Source organism: Mytilus edulis, chromosome 2, assembly GCF_963676685.1.
Source record: "Mytilus edulis chromosome 2, xbMytEdul2.2, whole genome shotgun sequence".
NCBI lineage: Eukaryota > Metazoa > Mollusca > Bivalvia > Mytilida > Mytilidae > Mytilus > Mytilus edulis.
In genome coordinates, this window is record NC_092345.1 from 83,208,168 (window position 1) to 83,229,720 (window position 21,553).

Sequence of the window (21,553 nt, forward strand, 5' to 3'; positions counted from 1 at the left end):
ATGAAGTTACAGAATGATTTTGAGGTTTTAACAGTTTCCAAGAGTGCTGAAGAAATTATGGCTATTCAATATTGGACATAACAAAAATCTGAAATTATTTGTTTTGCACATTAATTTTTGCAATACCTGAATCATATTAGATTATCTGTATATTGTATTTAGACGACAGCTCAAGTCTGAGTTTTGTTCTGCTTGGGCCATTTCTATGAAAATAACCCTTGGACATGTGATGACGTTGATGAATATGTGTTTCATTACCAGTTGCAAATACTACATGCATATCAGAACAGGTTTATGTAATATGATACTGACCTGCTTTTTTCTAGCCTTATTATTAGTCCACTACCTACTAAGTTGAATGGGACTTTAGGTTGTCTGTCTGTCTGTTGGCAAATCAGTTTATATAACTTTTTCTTTGTGCTTGAAGATATTGATTTGATATTTTGTATATACATTTATAGTTTTATCATGACCAGAGACAGATCAAATGTGAGTTTTGTTCAGGTCTGATGATTTTGTGCAGAGCTATGTTCCTTGGACTTAAAAAATTCAGGCAGATAATTAATTTTCCACATTTTTGTTTTATCTTTGTGTCTGTACAGCCCAAAATTGGTTTCTGTGCTTTAACTTTATTTTGCCTCAGGTAAATAATATGAATGGAGCCTATATTCACACCGTATATGTATATTATAAATAGCAGATAAATATAGATTTATCCACTGTATCGAGTGTGATTCTATATTTATCCACTTGTGATGGTTAATTTTGTAATTCAGTTCGTGAGGCTTGCAGAGTTTTATATATATTTAAGATTTAATTGTTGATTTGATGAATATTGTAATGACTGTTAAAGTAAAAATGTCTGCCATGTACATGTACAAAATGTAGTTGAGAAGAAAAATGAAGAAACTGAAGAAGTCCAATGGCGGAAACGTCTTAAAAATTGGTTTAATACTACAATAATGTCAAGTACATGTATGTTCCCTATTGGAATTTTTAAAACAAGGATGATTGTATTGCACAAGACTTGTTGGTGGAATCTGTTTCCCTAATAATTATTAAACAATATACAGACATTCAATCCTTCCCTTAAAATGATCTGCTAAAAGATGTATTCTTTCATCAGGCATGGTCGCATTTTTTCATGGAGTCACAATAGGAAATTCCTATGAAAGCAAGAAAAATATGACATTATAATAGAATTTTTACCAATAAAAAACTGATATCAAACGAAACCACAAATTCATTAAATAAAAATAATCAACAGGTCAGAAAAAGGATAAATTTTGTAAGAATAAGAGAATGATAATATGTACATGAAAACATTATGATGTAGTGTCACAATTGCAAAGTTTTGCTGTATTTTTTTATGAATGAGGTTGTTTCAACTGCAATAATTGTCAATTCTCATAGACAAAAAAGTAAGTGCAGAGAAAAATCAGGTTCATCTTTGTCTTTAAATAGCAATTGGAAGTAAGAAATAGCAATTAAAAAGTCTTTGTTTTGGAAAGCAGTCATGTTAAGATAGACAAAATAAAGAAACATTAACGATCACCATGAAACAAGTATAATTCATATTTTATTTGTACCCAGTGTGAGATTCTAAGTACTTTAAGTTTAATATGTACAGTACATACTTACAGGCTTGTTTACAAGTTGCATAAAAGAAATACATTTGAAAATTTGTGTTTCATTGTATACATCTTCACTCTTAATATGCATGTAATATTTGCCACTTAATGTAAAGCACTTCTCACATGATACCCGGAAGCCAATGCTTTAGAGATCTTTATATATTCTAGAACTTTTAAATGGACCACAGACCGATGATACTAGATCCAGATAAAAATCAATCAATATCTTGATTAGAATCTGAAAATGTTTTTGTGTTAAATTTACTGTTATGAATGTACAGTTTTAACAATAGAGTTTTAACAATTTATGCAAGCTCACATGGACTAGTAAACTTGATCAAGTCTTGAAATTGTCATATTTCTGGTTATATCATGTAACCTATGCATTTATAAAAAGCATACATATTGTTTAACAGGCTACAGTTATTGGACATCTATATGTGTATCAAATGTGGAAACTTGTCTTTTAATTGATTAGTTTAATTATAGAAAAAGTTCCCCTTGAATATGGTATTGATTGGTTTACTGCATGTTTGTACACAGAAGGAAGGCATTAAGTATCTTGACAACAATTTTGAAAATGGGAATCCTGCATGACTTCATGTTGGAATGGTTTTCATTATAGAAAATAAACTTATTGATCTGTTTACTTCATCTTCTTACTTAACAACTAGAAATGTGGATAGTGCATGACTTCATTATTATTTCTGAAAGATACTGTATACAAATGATTATTAAAATATTGGTCTTGATCAAAGTTATATATAAGGTACATAAATGTATTTTTTGGAAACAGACTTTACAGTAGCAGTAATATTACAACATATGAAGATTAAGGTTCAGACTCCAAGCTTAAGAATCAAAGGGTCCTACTTCTATATAAAATTACTATAAAAACATTTAATTTAAAATAATGAAACCCACATAAACATATGTTGAAATTGAAGTAATTACTGTCCTTTACCAATATCAGATAAAAATGATATTGTGCATTGTTTATTTGTATAATATTAAAATGAAATTGTCTAGTCCATCTTTTATCCTTCAGCCCCTTATGTATCTGGACAGAACTATTGTACTCGAAATGTGTTAGGTTTTTGTCGAGTCTGTGACTTTTGTCATAAAAGTGATCCGGAGGCGGTGGCAGCTTAGCTAACTTCCTAAAAGCTTTATATTTTAGAAGGTGGAAGACCTGGATGCTTCATACTTTGTATATGGATGCCTCATGTTATGAAGTTTCCGTTAGTCATATGTCCAATGTCTTTCACCTCATTTTCATGGTTCAGTGACTACATGAAAAAAAGTTAAGATTTTTAGCTCACTTGGCCCTTTAAGTTTTTTAGTTTTGATCTATTTTTCTAATACTATATGCAATAGGTCAACTATATTTGTTGTATGGAAATATTTTATGATCTATATGTCAGTCGTGCAGGTTTTATTTGACCTTGACGCAATTTTCATGGTTCATTGCTCAGTGTTAAGTTTTTGTGTTTTACTCTGTTTTTCTTAAACTATAAGCAATAGGTCAACTATATTTGTTGTATGGCAGAATTGTTGGCTGTACATGGTTCATCTGACCTTGACCTCATTTTCATGGTTCATTGGTCAATGTTTAGTTTTCTTGGTTAATGTTAAGTTCATTTGACGGTTGTAATAAAGCTTTATATTTAGGACAATCAACATAATATCATTGATTAGTAAAGAAGGCGAGACATTTCAGCCTTTGACTCTTGTTTGTTTGTTTTTATACGACCGCAGAAATTTTAATTTTTTGGTCGTATATTGCTATCACGTTGGCGTCGTCGTCGTCGTCCGAATACTTTTAGTTTTCGCACTCTAACTTTAGTAAAAGTGAATAGAAATCAACGAAATTTTAACACAAGGTTTATGACCACAAAAGGAAGGTTTGGATTGATTTTGGGAGTTTTGGTTCCAACAGTTTAGGAATTAAGGGCCAAAAAAGGGCCCAAATAAGCATTATTCTTGGTTTTCGCACAATAACTTTAGTACAAGTAAATAGAAATCAATGAAAATTTAACACAAGGTTTATGACCACAAAAGGAAGGTTGGGATTGATTTTTGGAGTTGAGGTCACAACAGTTTATGAATTAAGGGCCAAAAAGGGGCCCAAATAAGCATTATTTTTGTTTTTTGCACCATAACTTTAGTATAAGTAAATAGAAATCTATGAAATTTAAACACAAGGTTTATGACCATAAAAGGAAGGTTGGGTTTGATTTTGGGAGTTTTGGTCCTAACAGTTTAGTAATAAGGGGCCCAAAGGGTCCAAAATTGAACTTTGTGTGATTTCATCAAAAATTGAATAATTGGGGTTCTTTGATATGCCAAATCTAGCTATGTATGTAGATTCTTAATTTTTGGTCCCGTTTTCAAATTGGTCTACATTAAGGTCCAAAGGGTCCAAAATTAAACTTAGTTTGATTTTAACAAAAATTGAATCCTTGGGGTTCTTTGATATGCTGAATTTAAAAATGTACTTAGATTTTTAATTATTGGCCTAGTTTTCAAGTTGGTCCAAATGGCGGTCCAAAATTAAACTTTGTTTGATTTCATCAAAAATTGAATAAATGGGTTCTTTGATATGCCAAATCTAACTGTGTATGTAGATTCTTAATTTTTGGTCCAGTTTTCAAATTGGTCTACATTAAGGTCCAAAGGGTCCAAAATTAAACTAAGTTTGATTTTAACAAAAATTAAATTCTTTGGCTTATTTGATATGCTTTATCTAAATATGTACTTTGATTTTTGATTATGGGCCCAGTTTTCAAGTTGGTCCAAATCAGGATTCCATATCAAGTATTGTGCAATAGCAAGAAATTTTCAATTGCACAGTATTGCACAATAGCAAGAAATATCTAATTGCACAATATTGTGCAATAGCAATTAATTTTCAATTGGAGTTATCTTTCTTTGTATAGAATAGTAGTTGATAATATATGTTGGAAATTTGCCAGACATGACTATGATGTCATTTTCTATTTTTATTTGCCAATAACTTTATGTAAATAACTTCATTGGAAATTTGCCAATATAAAATGTTGCTGATGAAGCTTTTTTTCCTTATCTTATCTAAAATGTTTTTAGATAATGTATGTTGGACATTTGCCAGACATGACTATGATGTCATTTTCTATTTTTATTTGCCAATAACTTTATGTAAATAACTTCATTGGAAATTTGCCAATATAAAATGTTGCTGATGAAGTTTTTTTTATTGTTTTATACAATAAACAATGTATATTCACTTTTACTACCAACCAATCTTTACCATTCAGTGATAACAAGCACTTTATTTTACATTTTAATATTTTATGATGTATTTAAAAGAGTAGTTATTGTTGCAAACTCCATTAGAAATTTGAATTGATATCAGTTTTGGAAAAAGGGAAACGGGGATGTGAAAAAAAGGGGGGGGGGGGGGGTTTAAATTTTTCTCATTTCAGATTTCATAAATAAAAAGAAAATTTCTTCAAACATTTTTTTCAGAGGATTAATATTCAACAGCATAGTGAATTGCTCAAAGGCAAAAAAAACCTTTTAAGTTCATTAGACCACATTCACCTGTGTCAGAAACCTATGCTGTGTCAACTATTTAATTTTAGATTTAAAAAGTTTGAAGAAGAAATCTTTAATTGATTTGTACTTGCCCAACTGTTCAGGGTTCGACCTCTGTGGTCGTATAAAGCTGCGCCCTGCGGAGCACCTGGTTTTAAATTTGTGATGATTGGTTGCTGTCTCATTAACAAATGCCCTACATTTTCTTTCACTAGAATTGTTAGTATATTTGGGACTGTTATTGGGATTACGACTTGAAATTTGTATTAGAATAAATCCATTATTCTGAAATACAATGTAGCAGCAATAGATAAATATTGAATATAGATCCCATCCTGTAGATGCACATTTGACTTCTGTTGTTCAAAAGTAGATCAATTCAACTTGATACATAAAAAGTTATTTAGGGAATGGTGTGATGTGATGACAATAAAGGCAGATAAATCATGACAAAAGTTTGTTAAGAATATATGTAAGAGGATACAGTGTTGATGAAGGGTGAAAAAGGCCATTAATTTGACTTGCTCATTTAATTTTAATTCTTAATTTAAAGTATAAAATAGTATTAACATCCTATATTTTAGAATTTTTAATGGAGAACAGACACTTTCCTGTCTCAGATATCCGGGATAGTTACAATGGAAGGAATATTTAGCTCTTCATTATTCAAAGTTGTATTTTAAAAAATAATAAAAAATGTTCAATATTTTATGCTTGAATTTATTTTACAAATTAAAATTAACCTTTAGATAAAATTTTTGTAGTCAAGTCTTTCAATGTCTTGCATTAAACTTTAAAAGCCAAATAGTATCTTTCCGTTTGTGAAACCTGAGAAAACATTTGTAAAATAAAGTAACTTCTAAAGCAAGTGCTTGTGTTGTGCATGAAGCTTTCAAATCAACATTTATTTTATATTGGATGTAACTATGGGTTAACTGTCACCATATGTAAAAATTTGTGTCAAATTCATGAATATAAATCGGTACTCAGATAACATCAGTTTTATAAATAGGTAAAGAGGTCAAGAATTCCATATCTACACATGTGATAAGGGGTCGAGGGATAAAATACAGTAAGTTATATATAACTAGGTCTTTTCTCATTTGTGATATTATACGGTTCAGTTGTTTCTAAAGGCTGGTACACACAATAAGATGTGTATTATTAGATTCTCTTGTACACGTGTCAATTTTATCTTATCTGATTGTAAACAAATATTGATATTCCTCAAGCTTTTTCCCCATCTGAACAGTTTCAACATTAGAAATTGAAGTAGTTTTATAGTACATGTATCTGTTATTTTGAATAGAATAGGGAAAAGTTAGATTATGTTTGACAAAGCAGAGACATTTGATTGCTGCACATAATGCATTTATATTGGACGAATTGAGAAGGGTAGATCGACATGATCTAAGAAGCTTAAAAAAACTATTTTACAAATTTTCATTGGAATTTTCTTTCCAAAAACAAAGTTTTTTCACATTTTTTTGCAAAGTCCTTCAATTTAGACAAGTAGACCAGACGTTTTAAATGCTTTATTTTCTTTAAAGCCTAATAAAGGTTATCATTTATGGTAACACATTAAGGCAAATATGCCACAGTGCTTGCAATATAGAAATTAGGAGATCATGTGAATTTATAAATGAGACAACAACTAAAACTTATTAAAAGTCATGAACTATATAAATAAATTGCATGGTCTTTTAAACATTATATTTAATCTTGGTTTACTAATGAGCTTATACACTCTAAATGTTTACAGTAAATAAAGTCAATGATCATTTAATCCAGGAAAAGTGTTGAATGTTTTTGTTCCAAAAGGTTATTCCTGACCAAGTTCAAGGTTAAATACCAAGCTTAACTAAGTAGACAAATTTGGTCTTGTTTATTTAATTGTCATGAATAAATAGGATAACTAGGGCAGATTATCCCTATGAAGTATTATTTAAATCTCATCTGGCCAATTTCTCGGTTCATAGCAGAGATATACTAATTATAAATATAATATTGGGGTTAAGTAGATGACAAACCATGCTGACCAGTTATATTGAAAATGTATCTCTCTGTATTAATGCTTTATATTGACAGTTGTTTGTTGATGTATTTCCCACACATACAATAATGAATCTTTTTAAGTGCTATTCTTCATAAAAGCATTGCTCTTTATAATTGGTAGAAATTTATTAATTGGATACAAACATGAGAGTTCAACATGCAAATTACTCCTTTCGTTGAATATAGTGCTTCTGAATAAAAATATATAATTGTTGTGTGAGAAGTATCCACACAAATTAAGTATAGTCTCTTGCGGAAATAGTTTGCTTTTATGAACAATAATATGTAGTTAGTCAGAACTATTTTGTCAGAAATTCAATTATATTTTTTTGTCTCTCGATAGCCAGCTGTCTTCAATATTGAGCCATTTTTGAAGACATGCAAAGAACTACATTGTACACATATTTGTTAATTTGATTAATAGATTAGGCAGAATTGAATGAACAAATGCATTTAAGTTTTGCATAATTTTGATATTTGTGAATGTGTTTTTTTATTATAATTTCTATTGTCACTTAGAAGATGGTAAAACTTAACAGGTTAATTTGCTGACAATTTTTAATGACAAACATGATTCCTACAGTGCACAATGCTTTCATTTGTTTAAAAATATAAAAAAAATTGTACTTCAAGCAAAAAATCTGGTTATTTTATTTCCTATGTTCAGTCTACAAACATTTATAATCTAAGGCTTCTTGTTTTACTTTTATATGAGTAGACTATATCGATCCAGTATATTATGATCAAACTTAATCTCTTTAGGTATGAAACCAGAAGACAATCTTAAAATAATGTGTTTCCTTAGGTTACTTTAATGTTACCCTCAAACATGCAACAGTATTCATGTGGATTCTAACTTTTTATTTTTATGGTATTATAGACTAAAGTATTACTCTTCTCTGTCATTCTGCCATTCCACAACAAAAAGATATACTGACCTTTTTTCTAAGCTTTAACATTTTGAGCTGATTTCTAGTATGTGAGTTTACAATGATGAGTTACAGATCCAGTGTATGTTTTGTTCTACTTCACTTTTATTTTGCCAATTCTCATGTTTTTTAGTTCTACATGTTATTTAATTGGAAGAGAAGTGAGTTTAAGTGACAAAGTGTATTATTTCATGGTATGAAAAATATAATGCTTTACCACACTTGACAACAAGAGAGCAAACTGTAACCATCTGATCTCCTAGCCAAAAATGAAGTCAGGCTTCACATGTGTAAAGTTATTTTAGGGTGTACATATCAGTCTGATAACTCCAGTTGTTAGTCCCAAGAGTTACAAGACATTTTAGTGTGTGGACTCTTTGATTTTTGTATTAGCTTACATAAGAGTTCTGCAATATTGTTTGTTTCTTTCAGCAATTATCTAAACAAACAGATTTGTCGGTAAGACAGATAGAAAGATGGTTTCGTGTTCGAAGAAATCAAGACCGTCCCAGTATGATGTGTCGCTTCACAGAGGCAGCGTAAGTTGTAATATATTTTATAACTATTCTTGCATTTCAAATAACTGGTTGCAAATCTACAATGTAAAGTTATCTCTTCTAGTCCTGTTTAGATTCAGATTTCTGAGTTACTGTCAAATTGGAATAAAGGTTTAAGGGAACAGACGTGTTGTATTCACAGTACTGGCAACTGAGAATAGCAATCCTGTATTTTTAAGGGGCATTAGCTACACGGTATGAAAAAAGTAGAACATTACAAAGTTTGGTTCAATCATTAATTAGAGTGAAATAATGAAATAATAATTCACTCTTAGTAGCCAATTTGATTCAATTTTATAAAACTAAGCGAAGAAAAACTGTTGATGAATTATCAACTTGCCAGTGAACATTTCGACCTCATTGAATCCATTTTTATGTAACCTTCAATTTATCCCATTAGCCATAGACTGGTTACCCCTGCTTTTGTCGCACAAATAATCATTCTTATACAGAAACAAACGAAAAATAGCTTATTTTTAATGCTCCTGCCATCAGCATTAAGTTTAATCGTTGTCTGTCTGTACGTCTGTCATCCCAAAATTGTTTTCCTTTCTTTAACTTTGGTTTGCCTCAACCAAATGTTATAAAACTTATTCACAATGCTTATTTCCACAAAACATAGATCAAGTTTGATTTCATGCTTTAAACAATTAATGACAAACAAATAAAAAAGACAGCAGCCATTAGTCAATTTATATATATTAATATTTTCATAAATTTCTCTTGTAGATGGAGGTTTACCTTCTATTTTAGTATCTTTATGTATGGTTTATGTGTTTTATGGAATGTAAGTATGACATAAAAATAAAAATATTTAAAACAACAGGTTCATGAAACAACCACTAGGAAATAAAAAGCATGAGGCTCTTTTCACACAAAAAATCTTATCACTAGAATTGATCATATATTACTGAAATGTTTCTAATTCATGACTTAGGAGTGTTTTACTGATAGGATTTTTTGTCAAAAGAGTTGCAGAGATATGAACATGTATTACAAGAATAAATGCTGAATCAAATTCAAAGACAATTATAGTGACAATATTTGAATGATATTTACCTCCTGAATAATTCTGTACATAGATAGACATATGTTTAACTTGTTGATGTTTTATATTTGTTATATTGTGTGTTTGTAATGTGATGCCTCAAGTTTCTATGTTTCAAAAAAATTCAAGGCAGTAGGTGCTGTAAAATCTTGATATGCATGCACTGTCCAGTTAATTATGCATACATTTCAAACTATTCTCAACCTGTATTTTGTGAGTACCTCAATATTAGTGTAGTGATAAGAACATTATTTAGAGTCTATTAAAGGCCATACCAAGCAATTAATTAATCAAATTTGTCATAAAAATGGGGATACTCATGTACAAAATTGATGATATTTTCCAGAAAGAATGGTTTGCAGATTCTACTTATTGCTGGAAAGGATATCCTTATCATGTAAGTATTGTTATGCCAACGCCATAGCTTATTAAGTTATAGGATTTTATTCATAAAAAAGAGGTGATTTTCCAATTTTCAGACAATATCTTTAAAGTGCTTTGACTTTCAGTAAACTTTGTTGACTGATTTATATTTATTAAGAGTTTGCATAAATTTCTGATATTACATTGAGAAACCTACATCCTGTTTTCTGATACTCTAAATTATGAGCAGGTGCATGGTTAGCACAGCATCAGAAGCATTTTTGTTACAAGTTCAACACAATGATTCCTTGTAAAAAAGACTCTTATTGGAAGATTTGACAGAAAACTTTCATACTCTGTAGTATTGTTATTAATATCAATTGTATTTACAATTTCAGTATCTGTCCTCTGGAATATATTGGTATTATCAAATAGAGATGTCCTTTTACTGGTCATTACTGTTTTCACAGTTTTTTGATATACAGAGAAAAGTAAGTATTCTATTGTATAAATAAGACATAAATACAGCCGTCTTTTACATTTTTATCAGTAACTTAATATCCTCATAGTGTTAAAATCGAGAATGGAAATATGTCAAAGAGACAACAACCCGACCAAAGAGCAGATAACAGCTGAAGGCCACCAATGGGTCTTCAACGCAGTGAGAAAATCAGTGACCTCAACTGGCCCCTACTGCTAAAGTTAGCTGGTTTTCTTGGGTCATACTGGCTTCCCTCCTCAAATAAAAACTGATCGCCACTATATAGTCAATAGTGCTGAAAGTGGCATTTAAAACCAGCAAAGCAATCAATCAATCCATTATAGTGATAAATAACAAGGATTTTTTTCACCTTACATTGATAGGTATAAATGTACACAACGTCCTTAGCTGTTTTTGTAATGATATATGAGGAGTACATTCACAACATGTCTAGAATGGGAAGGATTAAGAATAGGATTAGAATCTCTTTTTTATCTTGATATATATATTTAATTGATTATGTCGTTTAAAAAATAACTCATTAATGCAAATCCAACACCTTATTTTACTTTTTAATTAACATAAATATACATATCTTCTAAATATAAAAACACACTGCATTATAAAGGAGTAGGTCCGGTGAGGGCTGATTTTGGCCTCAAATTTCAAGTTCATCTAACAAAAGTTTAGGACACTTTTTAAAATGATGCTAAAACGCAATATTTGTGCATTGTGTCATCAAGAACAGCTCATATTTATGTAGCAGAAGCATTTTTCACAATTTTCTAAAACTGCTATATTTTGGGGCCAAAAAGGGGTCTTAGTGAACCTACTCCTTTGCAAAAGGTTTGTTATGTATTGATGCCTTTGTAATTGCTTGCAAATGCGTTTGATTTCAGTCGATCAATATTTGAAACAACAGGAAATTTTGATAGATATCACGTGTATATTGGTTATAATTAAATTTGTGATTTCAGGATTTTTGGGAAATGTTTTTTCACCATCTAGCTACCATATTTTTACTGACTTTTTCATGGAGTTTAAATTTTACACGAGTTGGAACTCTAGTTTTAGTGATACATGATGCAGTAGACTTTTGGTTAGAGGTAAGTTTGCTTTTTAGTTCCATTTTTAGATATAAAATGTAATACTTGAGGCTTATTAAAAATAAAAAAGATAAATAAAGTCATTGTGCATATGTTATTATATTCTTTCATTTGAATAAAATGTGGTTTACACAGAAAAACATGAAGTTTGTCACATCTATACAATGAAAGATAGTGTGTATAGATTTGTGAGATGTTAGTATCTGTACTGCAGGGCCTAGTTTATGTGTTAAGAGCCTCTCACAGAGACTTTTTTTGTGTTTTATTATTGGAAACAGCAAGCATTTATCAGAATGATGTGAATTGATTTTGAAAAAAAAAAAGATTATATCAGCCTGAAATATTTTTGTTCATCCAGTTTACAACTTTTGCATTGTTAAATGTGTGCAATATTTTCTGAATTATCAATCCATATGTTTTAAATTCTGATTACTTAAGCAAACATTTACCATGAATATACAAGCCCCTATGAGAATAAAGTATTTATATGTTTATATATTTTCAGATTGCAAAGTGTGCAAAGTATGCTGGATTCCAGAAATTATGTGATGCTGGTTTTGCAATCATGGGTATAGTTTGGTTTGTCACAAGATTAGTTATATACCCTTTCAAGTAAGTTAATACCCTTTAGGAATTATCTGGAATTTCCTTTTAACATATTATAATACCCCCTTTGACAATTCTGTGGGTGCCTTTTGTGATAACTTTGTCTGTCAGTCTGCTTTTCTATCTTTTACATTTTGTCAAGATAGCCACCATCATCTGCATGGAAAATCGAAATTTTTTAAAATCATCCTTTTAGTCCTGTTATTTGTGTTAATATCATTAAGGTATATTTTTACTGGACAAATCATTGGCGGATCCAGGGGGGGGGGGGGGGGGTCCGGGGGTTTGAAACCCCCCTTTTTTTTTGGCCGATCAATGCATTTGAATGGGGTAATATAGTTGGAACCCCCCCCTTTGTACTGGGTTGTGAACCCCCCCCTTTAAAATGGCTGGATCCGCCCCTGCAAATGATTCAGTTTCATTGCAACTTCTTCCTCACATCTTATTTTCTGTCTGCAGGAATTAGCTTTATATTTTGTATCTGCTAATAGAAGGTGATTTGTCACTGCATCATTCTGACCTTATTCCAGATAGAGTGCTTTAATATACTATAATTATTTTGAGTTTACCATTTTTATGCTATTAAAGACTATTATTATTGATCTTTCTTTATAGGGTGTTAAAGACATCTTGGTTTGAGTGCAAGGAAATCGTTGGAATTTATCCGTCATTATACGTTTTTAATGCAATGTTGCTGGTTCTACTTATACTGCATGTATACTGGTTCAAGCTGATAGTGATTGTAGCACACAGAGCTATATTTAAAAGTCATGAGGTAAATATTTATTATTTTTCCTTAAGCTTTTTTTGGTTGCACTTTTTATGCCCCTGCTGTAGCACATAAATCAGATCAAGTACAAATTTGGGTAGCATCACTTTTACAGTTCTTGAGTTATGTCCCTTTCTTACATTATTTGCAAGTGGGAGCATCATCTGTGTCCTATGGACCCATTCCCCATTTATTCAAAATGCAATCTTTTCAGTGTTTAGGGCCTTTCAACAAGTCAATAGTGCCCTATACCAATGACTTTGTCTATCTATCCATCAGCACTTCTATTTTGATCATATGTCAAGATTGTCTTAAATTTCAATATTTGTTTTGCCTATACATGTACCTATACTGGAGGTATCTAAAAAAAATTAGGAGAAAGAGAAAAATTGTGATTAAAATATTGTTTTTGAAAAATAAAATTACACAATTTTCATATTGTTATGATTTGAATTCCAAATTGAATTCCTTTTTCAATTTGTGGATTTTTTGGCAACTGTAAAAAAATTGAGGAAAAAACCTAGTTTTTGTTGAACCATATTGTGCTAGATTTAAGGAAAGCTAATAAATAGTTAATAAAATGTGACAAAATAGGTTTCAATTCTTTTACTCAAGTTTGCTCAACCAAATGTTATGAAACATACACACAATACTTTTTACCACTAAAAACAGATCAAGGATGAATTTGGGTGGCGTTACTTTTAGCTTTCTAGAGTTATGTCTTTTTCAAATTAAAAAAAATATGATTTTTTTCTTCCATTCCCTTACTTAGTGTGCCTCAACCAAATGTTACAACAAAACACAGATCACTTTTCCTCAAGGCAAATGTTATGAAACTTCTACAAAATGTCTATTACATGTACCACAAAACTCAGATCAGGTTCAAATTTGGGTTGCATCACTTTTACTAAACTTGAGTTATGACCCTTTATAATATTATATGTATGCAGGGGCACCATCTGTGTCCCATGGACACATTTCTTATTAATGTAAAACATGTTTGATATTTAATTTGGGTTGATTTCTTTTATATTGAACTGTGTTAAGTTCAAGCTAATACAGCATTTGAAATTTGAATGGGACAAGGATATATAAACTGCTTGCAATTTTAATGTAAGGATCAAAGACCTGTGACAGAGTCTTCTAGTCACAACTGGATATTTTAACATTTCAAGCTGGAGTTTAGACCAAATATATGAGTGATTTTTTAGGGAACTATTTCCCCATATTTGCAACATTATTATTGAACAATATTCTCTGAATCATAAAACAGAACATTATTTCATACCAAATAACAACAACAATACCAATCAAGAAGATTCACTTCAGTAGTTAAAAAGTAAATACGGAAATATTTACTCCCAACTTGATAATTTGAAGAAAATTCTTTTTCGTTATTCTGAAGAAATTTGATAGTTTACAATCTGGGGTAAATTCAGAATAGGAAAATGCATCTCACATGCTCAAATGCTCTCTACTGTGAAATTTGCAATTTTAAGTCATTGAAACCATTAAGTTGTAAGCTTATCTGTATTCCTTGTTTTACAAAAACAATTACATAACTTTTTGTTGATGTTGCCAGTCTTTGATCCTGGTTTGTGACAATATTACCAAAATAGTAAGAAAATGACTGGAAATATTCTGACAGGAAAAAACATTTGACTAGGTTAACAGGACAGCTGCATTGATGTTACATAGACTAAGATGAGCTATGCAGGCTTGACATTAGAATTGTTGAAAATGACAATTAATGATATATAGGTCCATTTACTATTCTTTACAATTAAATGTAGGAAAGAAATACTTTTGATCATGACATGCAGGGTTTTTTCCTTGTAAGAGTTCTTCCATCATTAAATTTACACTTATGGAGATCTCTTCAGCTTATTATACACTGATTCCAAATTTTCATAGAAGCTAGTTCATTTTTGAAAGAAGGGAGATAATTAGGTATTCTCAGTTTACAAAGGTTCCTTTTTGCTTTATAATATTGTTTACTTACGCTAATTCCGTAAATATTGGTCATGTGTTTAAATCCGGGCCAGGTAAATCTTAAGACTTAAAATTGGTATTTGATGCTTCTGTGCTAAGCATGCCACATTAAGGAATATGAGCAATGAATGACTGGTCAGAATAAAGTGTTGTTGTGGGTTGCCATGCTTTCCTGTTGATTGTTTCCTTGTACATACTATTAAAATCCTACATAGCCTTAGGGGTTGGTCTTGTACAAAACAAGGTGAATACTATGTTGCATATAAATATTCTCCTGAATATGCATTTTATTTGCAGCTAAACATTAAACAGCAATCCTTCGTCAACATCCCAAATAGCCCAAACTTTGTTCACTAATTTTTTAAAGCTATCTTTTGATCTTTCAGAGGAGACAGGATAACAATTTCAATTTCTGGGTTATGGCCTTGTGTCTGTATGGCTTACATGTACAGTGTAACTTGAGTTACAGTTTAAGAGTTACACAAACATTATTGCTAACTGAAATAGCTAAGGGGAAATAACTTCTTTTATATTTCTGCAGATTGCTTCTGTCGAGATGACTGAAGCATCCTGAGGATATAACAAACTAATAAAAAAATTAAATTTGCTGACATATTTCACTTTTAATTGATTGACTGTTGACTGCTTAATCTTTCACTTTTATAAAGGAGATAGTATAAGAGTCAAGAAATACAGTGTTAGGGGAAATAACTCTTTCATAGAAAGTGTTCCATTAAACATGATTAGGTTTGAAATATACCATAATAGAAGATTAAAAAAGGGGAAGTAACTCGAAATATCTTCCAACTGTGTTTGAAAATTCAAAGAAACAAATATTAACATGGTAACCTAAGCCTCAGGTAACACACATTAGTCTACAATATGTTGTTCAACTAAGCTGCTAAGTGAAGTCATTTAATGTATTCTCCTGAGGTAAATCAGCAGTTATTAATTTTGATATTATTTCTAAAAGGAAGGGAGTCGAAATAACAGTTCATTCTATGTAAGTAGAAGAGTGGTTACTTCACCTTTCAACCAAAACAGTATGCCATTTTTTTTTTACGCTGAGTTCCAATATTTCAACATGATCAAAGATTGCAAACTTGCTGATTACATTACTACTTCCACTGTCATATTTCACTTTTAACAATTCAAGCATGTGACATAAACCACTTAGTTGATTACCAACTTTTGTCAATATTTGTTTAAAATTGCTGTATGATCACTCTTTACCCTCAGTAATTAATTTAATTGATCCTCAATATCTGACAAAAAATTGATAAAATGAAATGTCCTATTACGACATTAACACCTTCACCTTAGTCATGGTGCATTAACTTTGAATGTTTTGCAGATTACTCAAGTATTGCCATTTTTACTTCAACAATTCCATTATATTATACAAGTTACAGAAAGGCAAGACATATGTCTTTTTCAACAGTTTATTATACCCCCGCTTTAAAAAAGGGGGGGTATACTGTTTTACCTCTGTCTGTCAGTCCGTCCATCAGTCTGTCCGTCCGTCCGTCCGTCCGTCCGTCCGTCCGTCAGTCCGTCAGTCAGTCCGTCCCATGAAACTTTTGTCACATTTTTCTCAGGAAATACACATCCACCTTTTCTGTAATTTGGTATCAACATTTATATATGTCAGCCATACCGTGTGATGCGTTTTCAGATTCATCACTTGACAACTTCCTGTTTACCGAACACTTGTCTGATTTTACACATGATAGCCAAGTTGAAAATTTTCGTCACATTTTTCTCAGGAACTACAATACAAGGATTTCTGAAATTTGGTTTCAGGATTTATATAAGTCAGCTATACCGTGTGATGCGTTTTCAGATTCATCACTCGACAACTTCCTGTTTACCGAACACTTGTATGATTTTACATATGATAGCCAAGTTGAAAATTTTCGTCACATTTTTCTCAGGAACTACAATACAAGGATTTCTGAAATTTGGTTTCAGGATTTATATCAGTCAGCTATACCGTGTGATGCGTTTTCAGATTCATCACTTGACAACTTCCTGTTTACCGAACACTTGTATGATTTTACACATGATAACCAAGTTAAAAATTTTCGTCACATTTTTCACAGGAACTACAATACAAGGATTTCTGAAATTTGGTTTCAGGATTTTTATAAGTCAGCTATACCATGTGATGCGTTTTCAGATTCATCACTCGACAACTTCCTGTTTACCGAACACTTGCATATTTTTACACTATTAATATTATCCACTTGCGGCGGGGGTATCATCAGTGAGCAGTAGCTCGCAGTTTCACTTGTTTTTAAATGGGACTTCAATGCAACACTTTACTAGAGTGACTAAGCATGTTGATTAATATGTTGCCAAACAACATTTTACTATGTGCAATGTATGTGTCGTATAGTGATACAATGAAATCTGTGTATATATAACTATTTGTTTCTGGGAAGTGCACCTTAAGTGGCTTTATCAAAAGCATAAAATGAAAGTCATTGTAACCAAAATGTGGCAGAGCAACAATTTCATATACTTAAGTTATCTCAGTAATAATCTTAATTGCAAAAGGATTATAAACTGTTGTAGGAAGATGATTTTATGCTCCTAAAGGTCAACCCCAATACCAAGTTGTAAGATTATCATGTGCTTGATATCTAAAATCTAAGATCAGACGTTAAAGACTTGACTGAAGCAAAAAAACAAACTCTTTAGAGTGACCTTATTTTGGAGAGAGGCTATAGACTTGACCAAGGTTACTGAAGGATGAAAACAAACTCTTTAGAGTGACCTTATTTTGGAGAGAGGCTATAGACTTGACCAAGGTTACTGAAGGATAAAAACAAACTCTTTAGAGTGACCTTGTTTTGGAGAGAGGCTATAGACTTGACCAAGGTTACTGAAGGATAAAAACAAACTCTTTAGAGTGACCTTATTTTGGAGAGAGGCTATAGACCTGACCAAGGTTACTGAAGGATAAAAACAAACTCTTTAGAGTGACCTTATTTTGGAGAGAGGCTATAGACTTGACCAAGGTTACTGAAGGATGAAAACAAACTCTTTAGAGTGACCTTATTTTGGAGAGAGGCTATAGACCTGACCAAGGTTACTGAAGGATAAAAACAAACTCTTTAGAGTGACCTTATTTTGGAGAGAGGCTATAGACTTGACCAAGGTTACTGAAGGATAAAAACAAACTCTTTAGAGTGACCTTATTTTGGAGAGAGGCTATAGACTTGACCAAGGTTACTGAAGGATAAAAACAAACTCTTTAGAGTGACCTTATTTTGGAGAGAGGCTATTACTGTGGATTCTTTATTTTTCTGGGATTGAGGATAAATTGTACTTTTTTGGAGATTTGATTTCATGGTTTTTACATAGTCTGCATATAATATAAGCTGTTAGAAAAAGGAGTAGGTCCGGTAAGTGCTGATTTTGGCCTCAAATTTCAAATTCATCTGACAAGAGATTTTGGACACTTTTTAAAAACTTAAGTGTCTATATCAGTTGCTTCAATTAATTTATGTGAAAGATTTAACAGATTTACTCATTAAAAATGCTCTGAATCAATCTTAAATATGAAATATCTATCATATATGCCAAAAAATGTCACTTTTCAGATGGATTTTGTCAAAAATGAAAGTGGCCGCATCCGTGTTCATCCTCAACCTTTATATATGTTATGTATTATCATCAATACAACTTACATTTCAATATTAAGAATGAACACAAATGGGGCCACTTTCATTTAAGACGGAAACCGTCTAAAATTTAACTAGAATGCTAAAATTGTGAAGATTTCAGTAATTTATCATGACTTAATGATGCTAGTACCCGATATATGTGCATTTTATTGTAAAAAAACCCAGCCCATATTTATGTAGCAGAAGCATTCTACTTTCCAATAAATAACTGAAAGTCTACATTTTAACAATTTTGTAAAACTGCTATATTTTGGGGCCAAAAAGGGGTCTTACTGGACCTACTCCTTTGTAGATTTTTTAATTTTAAATTTGTGGTTTACTGAAACTTGAAATCCACAAAAATGATTTACTTTTGGTAATGGATCTTTTATATCCTTAGATACATTGTAACACAAAGTTATATTAATGTAGATCACTGAAGATCTGTGAACTGGTTTTGTCTGTAAAAACATGTTTGTTTGACAGCCATGCTGTAGTGATGCATGGCAATGACTTCTGTCTTGTTGCAACTTTGGTGTCTGAGTTACACTATGTTAATCCACAGCTCATTGAAAATGCCTGAACAGAATTAGTCCAAAACTCATGAACTTGAAAGTGTGAAGCAGCTATTTTAATTTATTTTTAAGTTATCTTTTTGTTTCTAATCCTATTAAACTCAGACTTTACAATTTCTTCTTATATCAGTTTGATTTGCCATAACTATAAAACGGCTAGAATTAAACCATTATTGCAAAGAATCTTCTACTGGACATGGTGGAAAATTGTCTAGATTTTCTTATCTATTTGAAGTTGTGCACTTGATATTGTGATATTTTATCTGAGTGAATTTTTAGGTTTCTATACCAAAATGTAGACTTCACCAATTCTGCTTATGGTATTAGGAAACCTTATAGAAAAGACATGTATGTCTGCCTTGAAAGATATCTTCTTTTTCATCGAAAGCTAATGCGTTAGTAACTTTTCCGTAAATTTACTGTGTCGCAATGCTCATGTTGTTATGTCACAGTAAGAATTGATTGTTTGATGATGTTGTTTTATGCTAATTGACATCGGGTCAAACATTGTAACTCATTCATAAAAAAAAATCTTGAGATTGGTTCAATAAACTCCCCTTGCTGTATTTTAATGTTGCTAGGTGTTTAAATTAAAATCCATGCTTTTTTTTTAAATATAAGAAAAAATTGGGTCACCGGACTCATTTTCATGGTACATGATAAAATAGCATATATTTCCTAATACATTCTTTTGTAAAAAAAAATATATACCTTATTTGAATTATCTCCCTTTGCATTTGAGTTGTCTCCCCTTATATGGCAAAGTTGAAATTTTTTTTTGAAATATACATTTTTAAATATCATTAAACATGTCATTTTCTGTATTTACTTGAAAAGTCTAACAAATAAATCACCTTCATCTCCTTAATATTAAAAATCTTTTTATATTGAAATCAATGAAATATTTGCCATGTGCCCTCTAAGTCAGCATTTGGGAATGTTAATGTGTACAATCGTTTGTTAAAACATATGATATGATCAGTTAATATAAGAACTGTTTATGTCAGTGTAAAAGTGTGTGTTAGAACTAAATGTTTAGTTGAGGTACTACTAATGTTTGTTTTGATCAGTTGATAATTGATTGTTATTTTTATTTGCAGGACAATCAGGTGAGATAGAGAGTAATTTACCTACCTATCTCACTCACCCACATTTAAACTGAGCACTCAAAATTCTAAATAATAATGGATTGCAGTGTCATATTGAATTAATCAAGTCTTTTTGCATATTTACAATAGCTTTAATATTATATAAGTCTTTTTATAATTTAAAATTTAGTAAATTTAGTAAAAAGTTTTTAAATTATGGGTGAGAAGATATTTAAGGGATCATTCATACATTGAAATCATATGGCATGTTAAGTTACTCATTATTTTTGTATTGACTTATTCTAGAAATTTATTACATTTTTTAACAAAATCACATTTTTTACACTTCAGACTGCTTTTGATATATAAACTAATCATACAGAATACAAAAAAAAAAATCTATTTCTATCATGTAAAAAGAATTTCTTGGTGTTCTGAATTAATCTGCAAGTAAATTCTAATACTATAAATTATTGGTATTTGGTGCTTTTCCGCAAACAACATGGAAATTTATTTGTAAGAACTAAAGTAAAGACTGGTGAACACAGCATATCAGTCCATATTCATATTAAATCAACATGTTCTTGTTCATATATGCAAGTAATATTGGCCACTGGACATTAAACCTCAATTCATCTATACATGTAATACGTTGTGTCAATATTTTTATGAAAGAGATGGATAAAGATATGTTTTACATTATTGTGTATTATCTTAGACAATTACTGTGGATTCATTTATTTTCATGGGTACCAGTTTTATGGATTTAGAAAAAATGGTATTTTTGTGGATATTTGATTTCACAGTTTTGGAAAAGTCTGCATACAAGCTTCTAAAAACAAAATGAACATTTGTTTGATATCTTGGTTAGCCTTTACCAAAACTGGTATCCCTCAAATGATAATGAATCCACAGTATATGAATGTAAGAGATTTCGATAGTCTTGATACAAAATATCTTAGTTTGTATTTTCCGTGGCATTGAATACTAATAATATAAATTAATATGTGAAGAAGGAACAGTCATGACCCATTTTAATTTAACTCTCCTTCTATAATAATTATTAATCACTAGTATATTGTGTCTGGAAATGTATAACTCTG

The 21,553-nt window shown here is 30.9% G+C and overlaps 1 protein-coding gene across 1 annotated transcript in view; it reads left to right on the forward strand.

The window, feature by feature from the left end:
- LOC139510325 (ceramide synthase 6-like) overlaps nt 1–21,553 on the forward strand; it is a 44,019-nt gene that overhangs the window by 10,915 nt on the left and 11,551 nt on the right. The window contains exons 3-9 of the mRNA XM_071296843.1: nt 8,627–8,733; nt 9,481–9,538; nt 10,146–10,196; nt 10,561–10,653; nt 11,621–11,749; nt 12,255–12,361; nt 12,971–13,130. Coding sequence (XP_071152944.1) covers nt 8,627–8,733; nt 9,481–9,538; nt 10,146–10,196; nt 10,561–10,653; nt 11,621–11,749; nt 12,255–12,361; nt 12,971–13,130 — 705 coding nt within the window. The remainder of the gene's footprint in view (nt 1–8,626; nt 8,734–9,480; nt 9,539–10,145; nt 10,197–10,560; nt 10,654–11,620; nt 11,750–12,254; nt 12,362–12,970; nt 13,131–21,553) is intronic.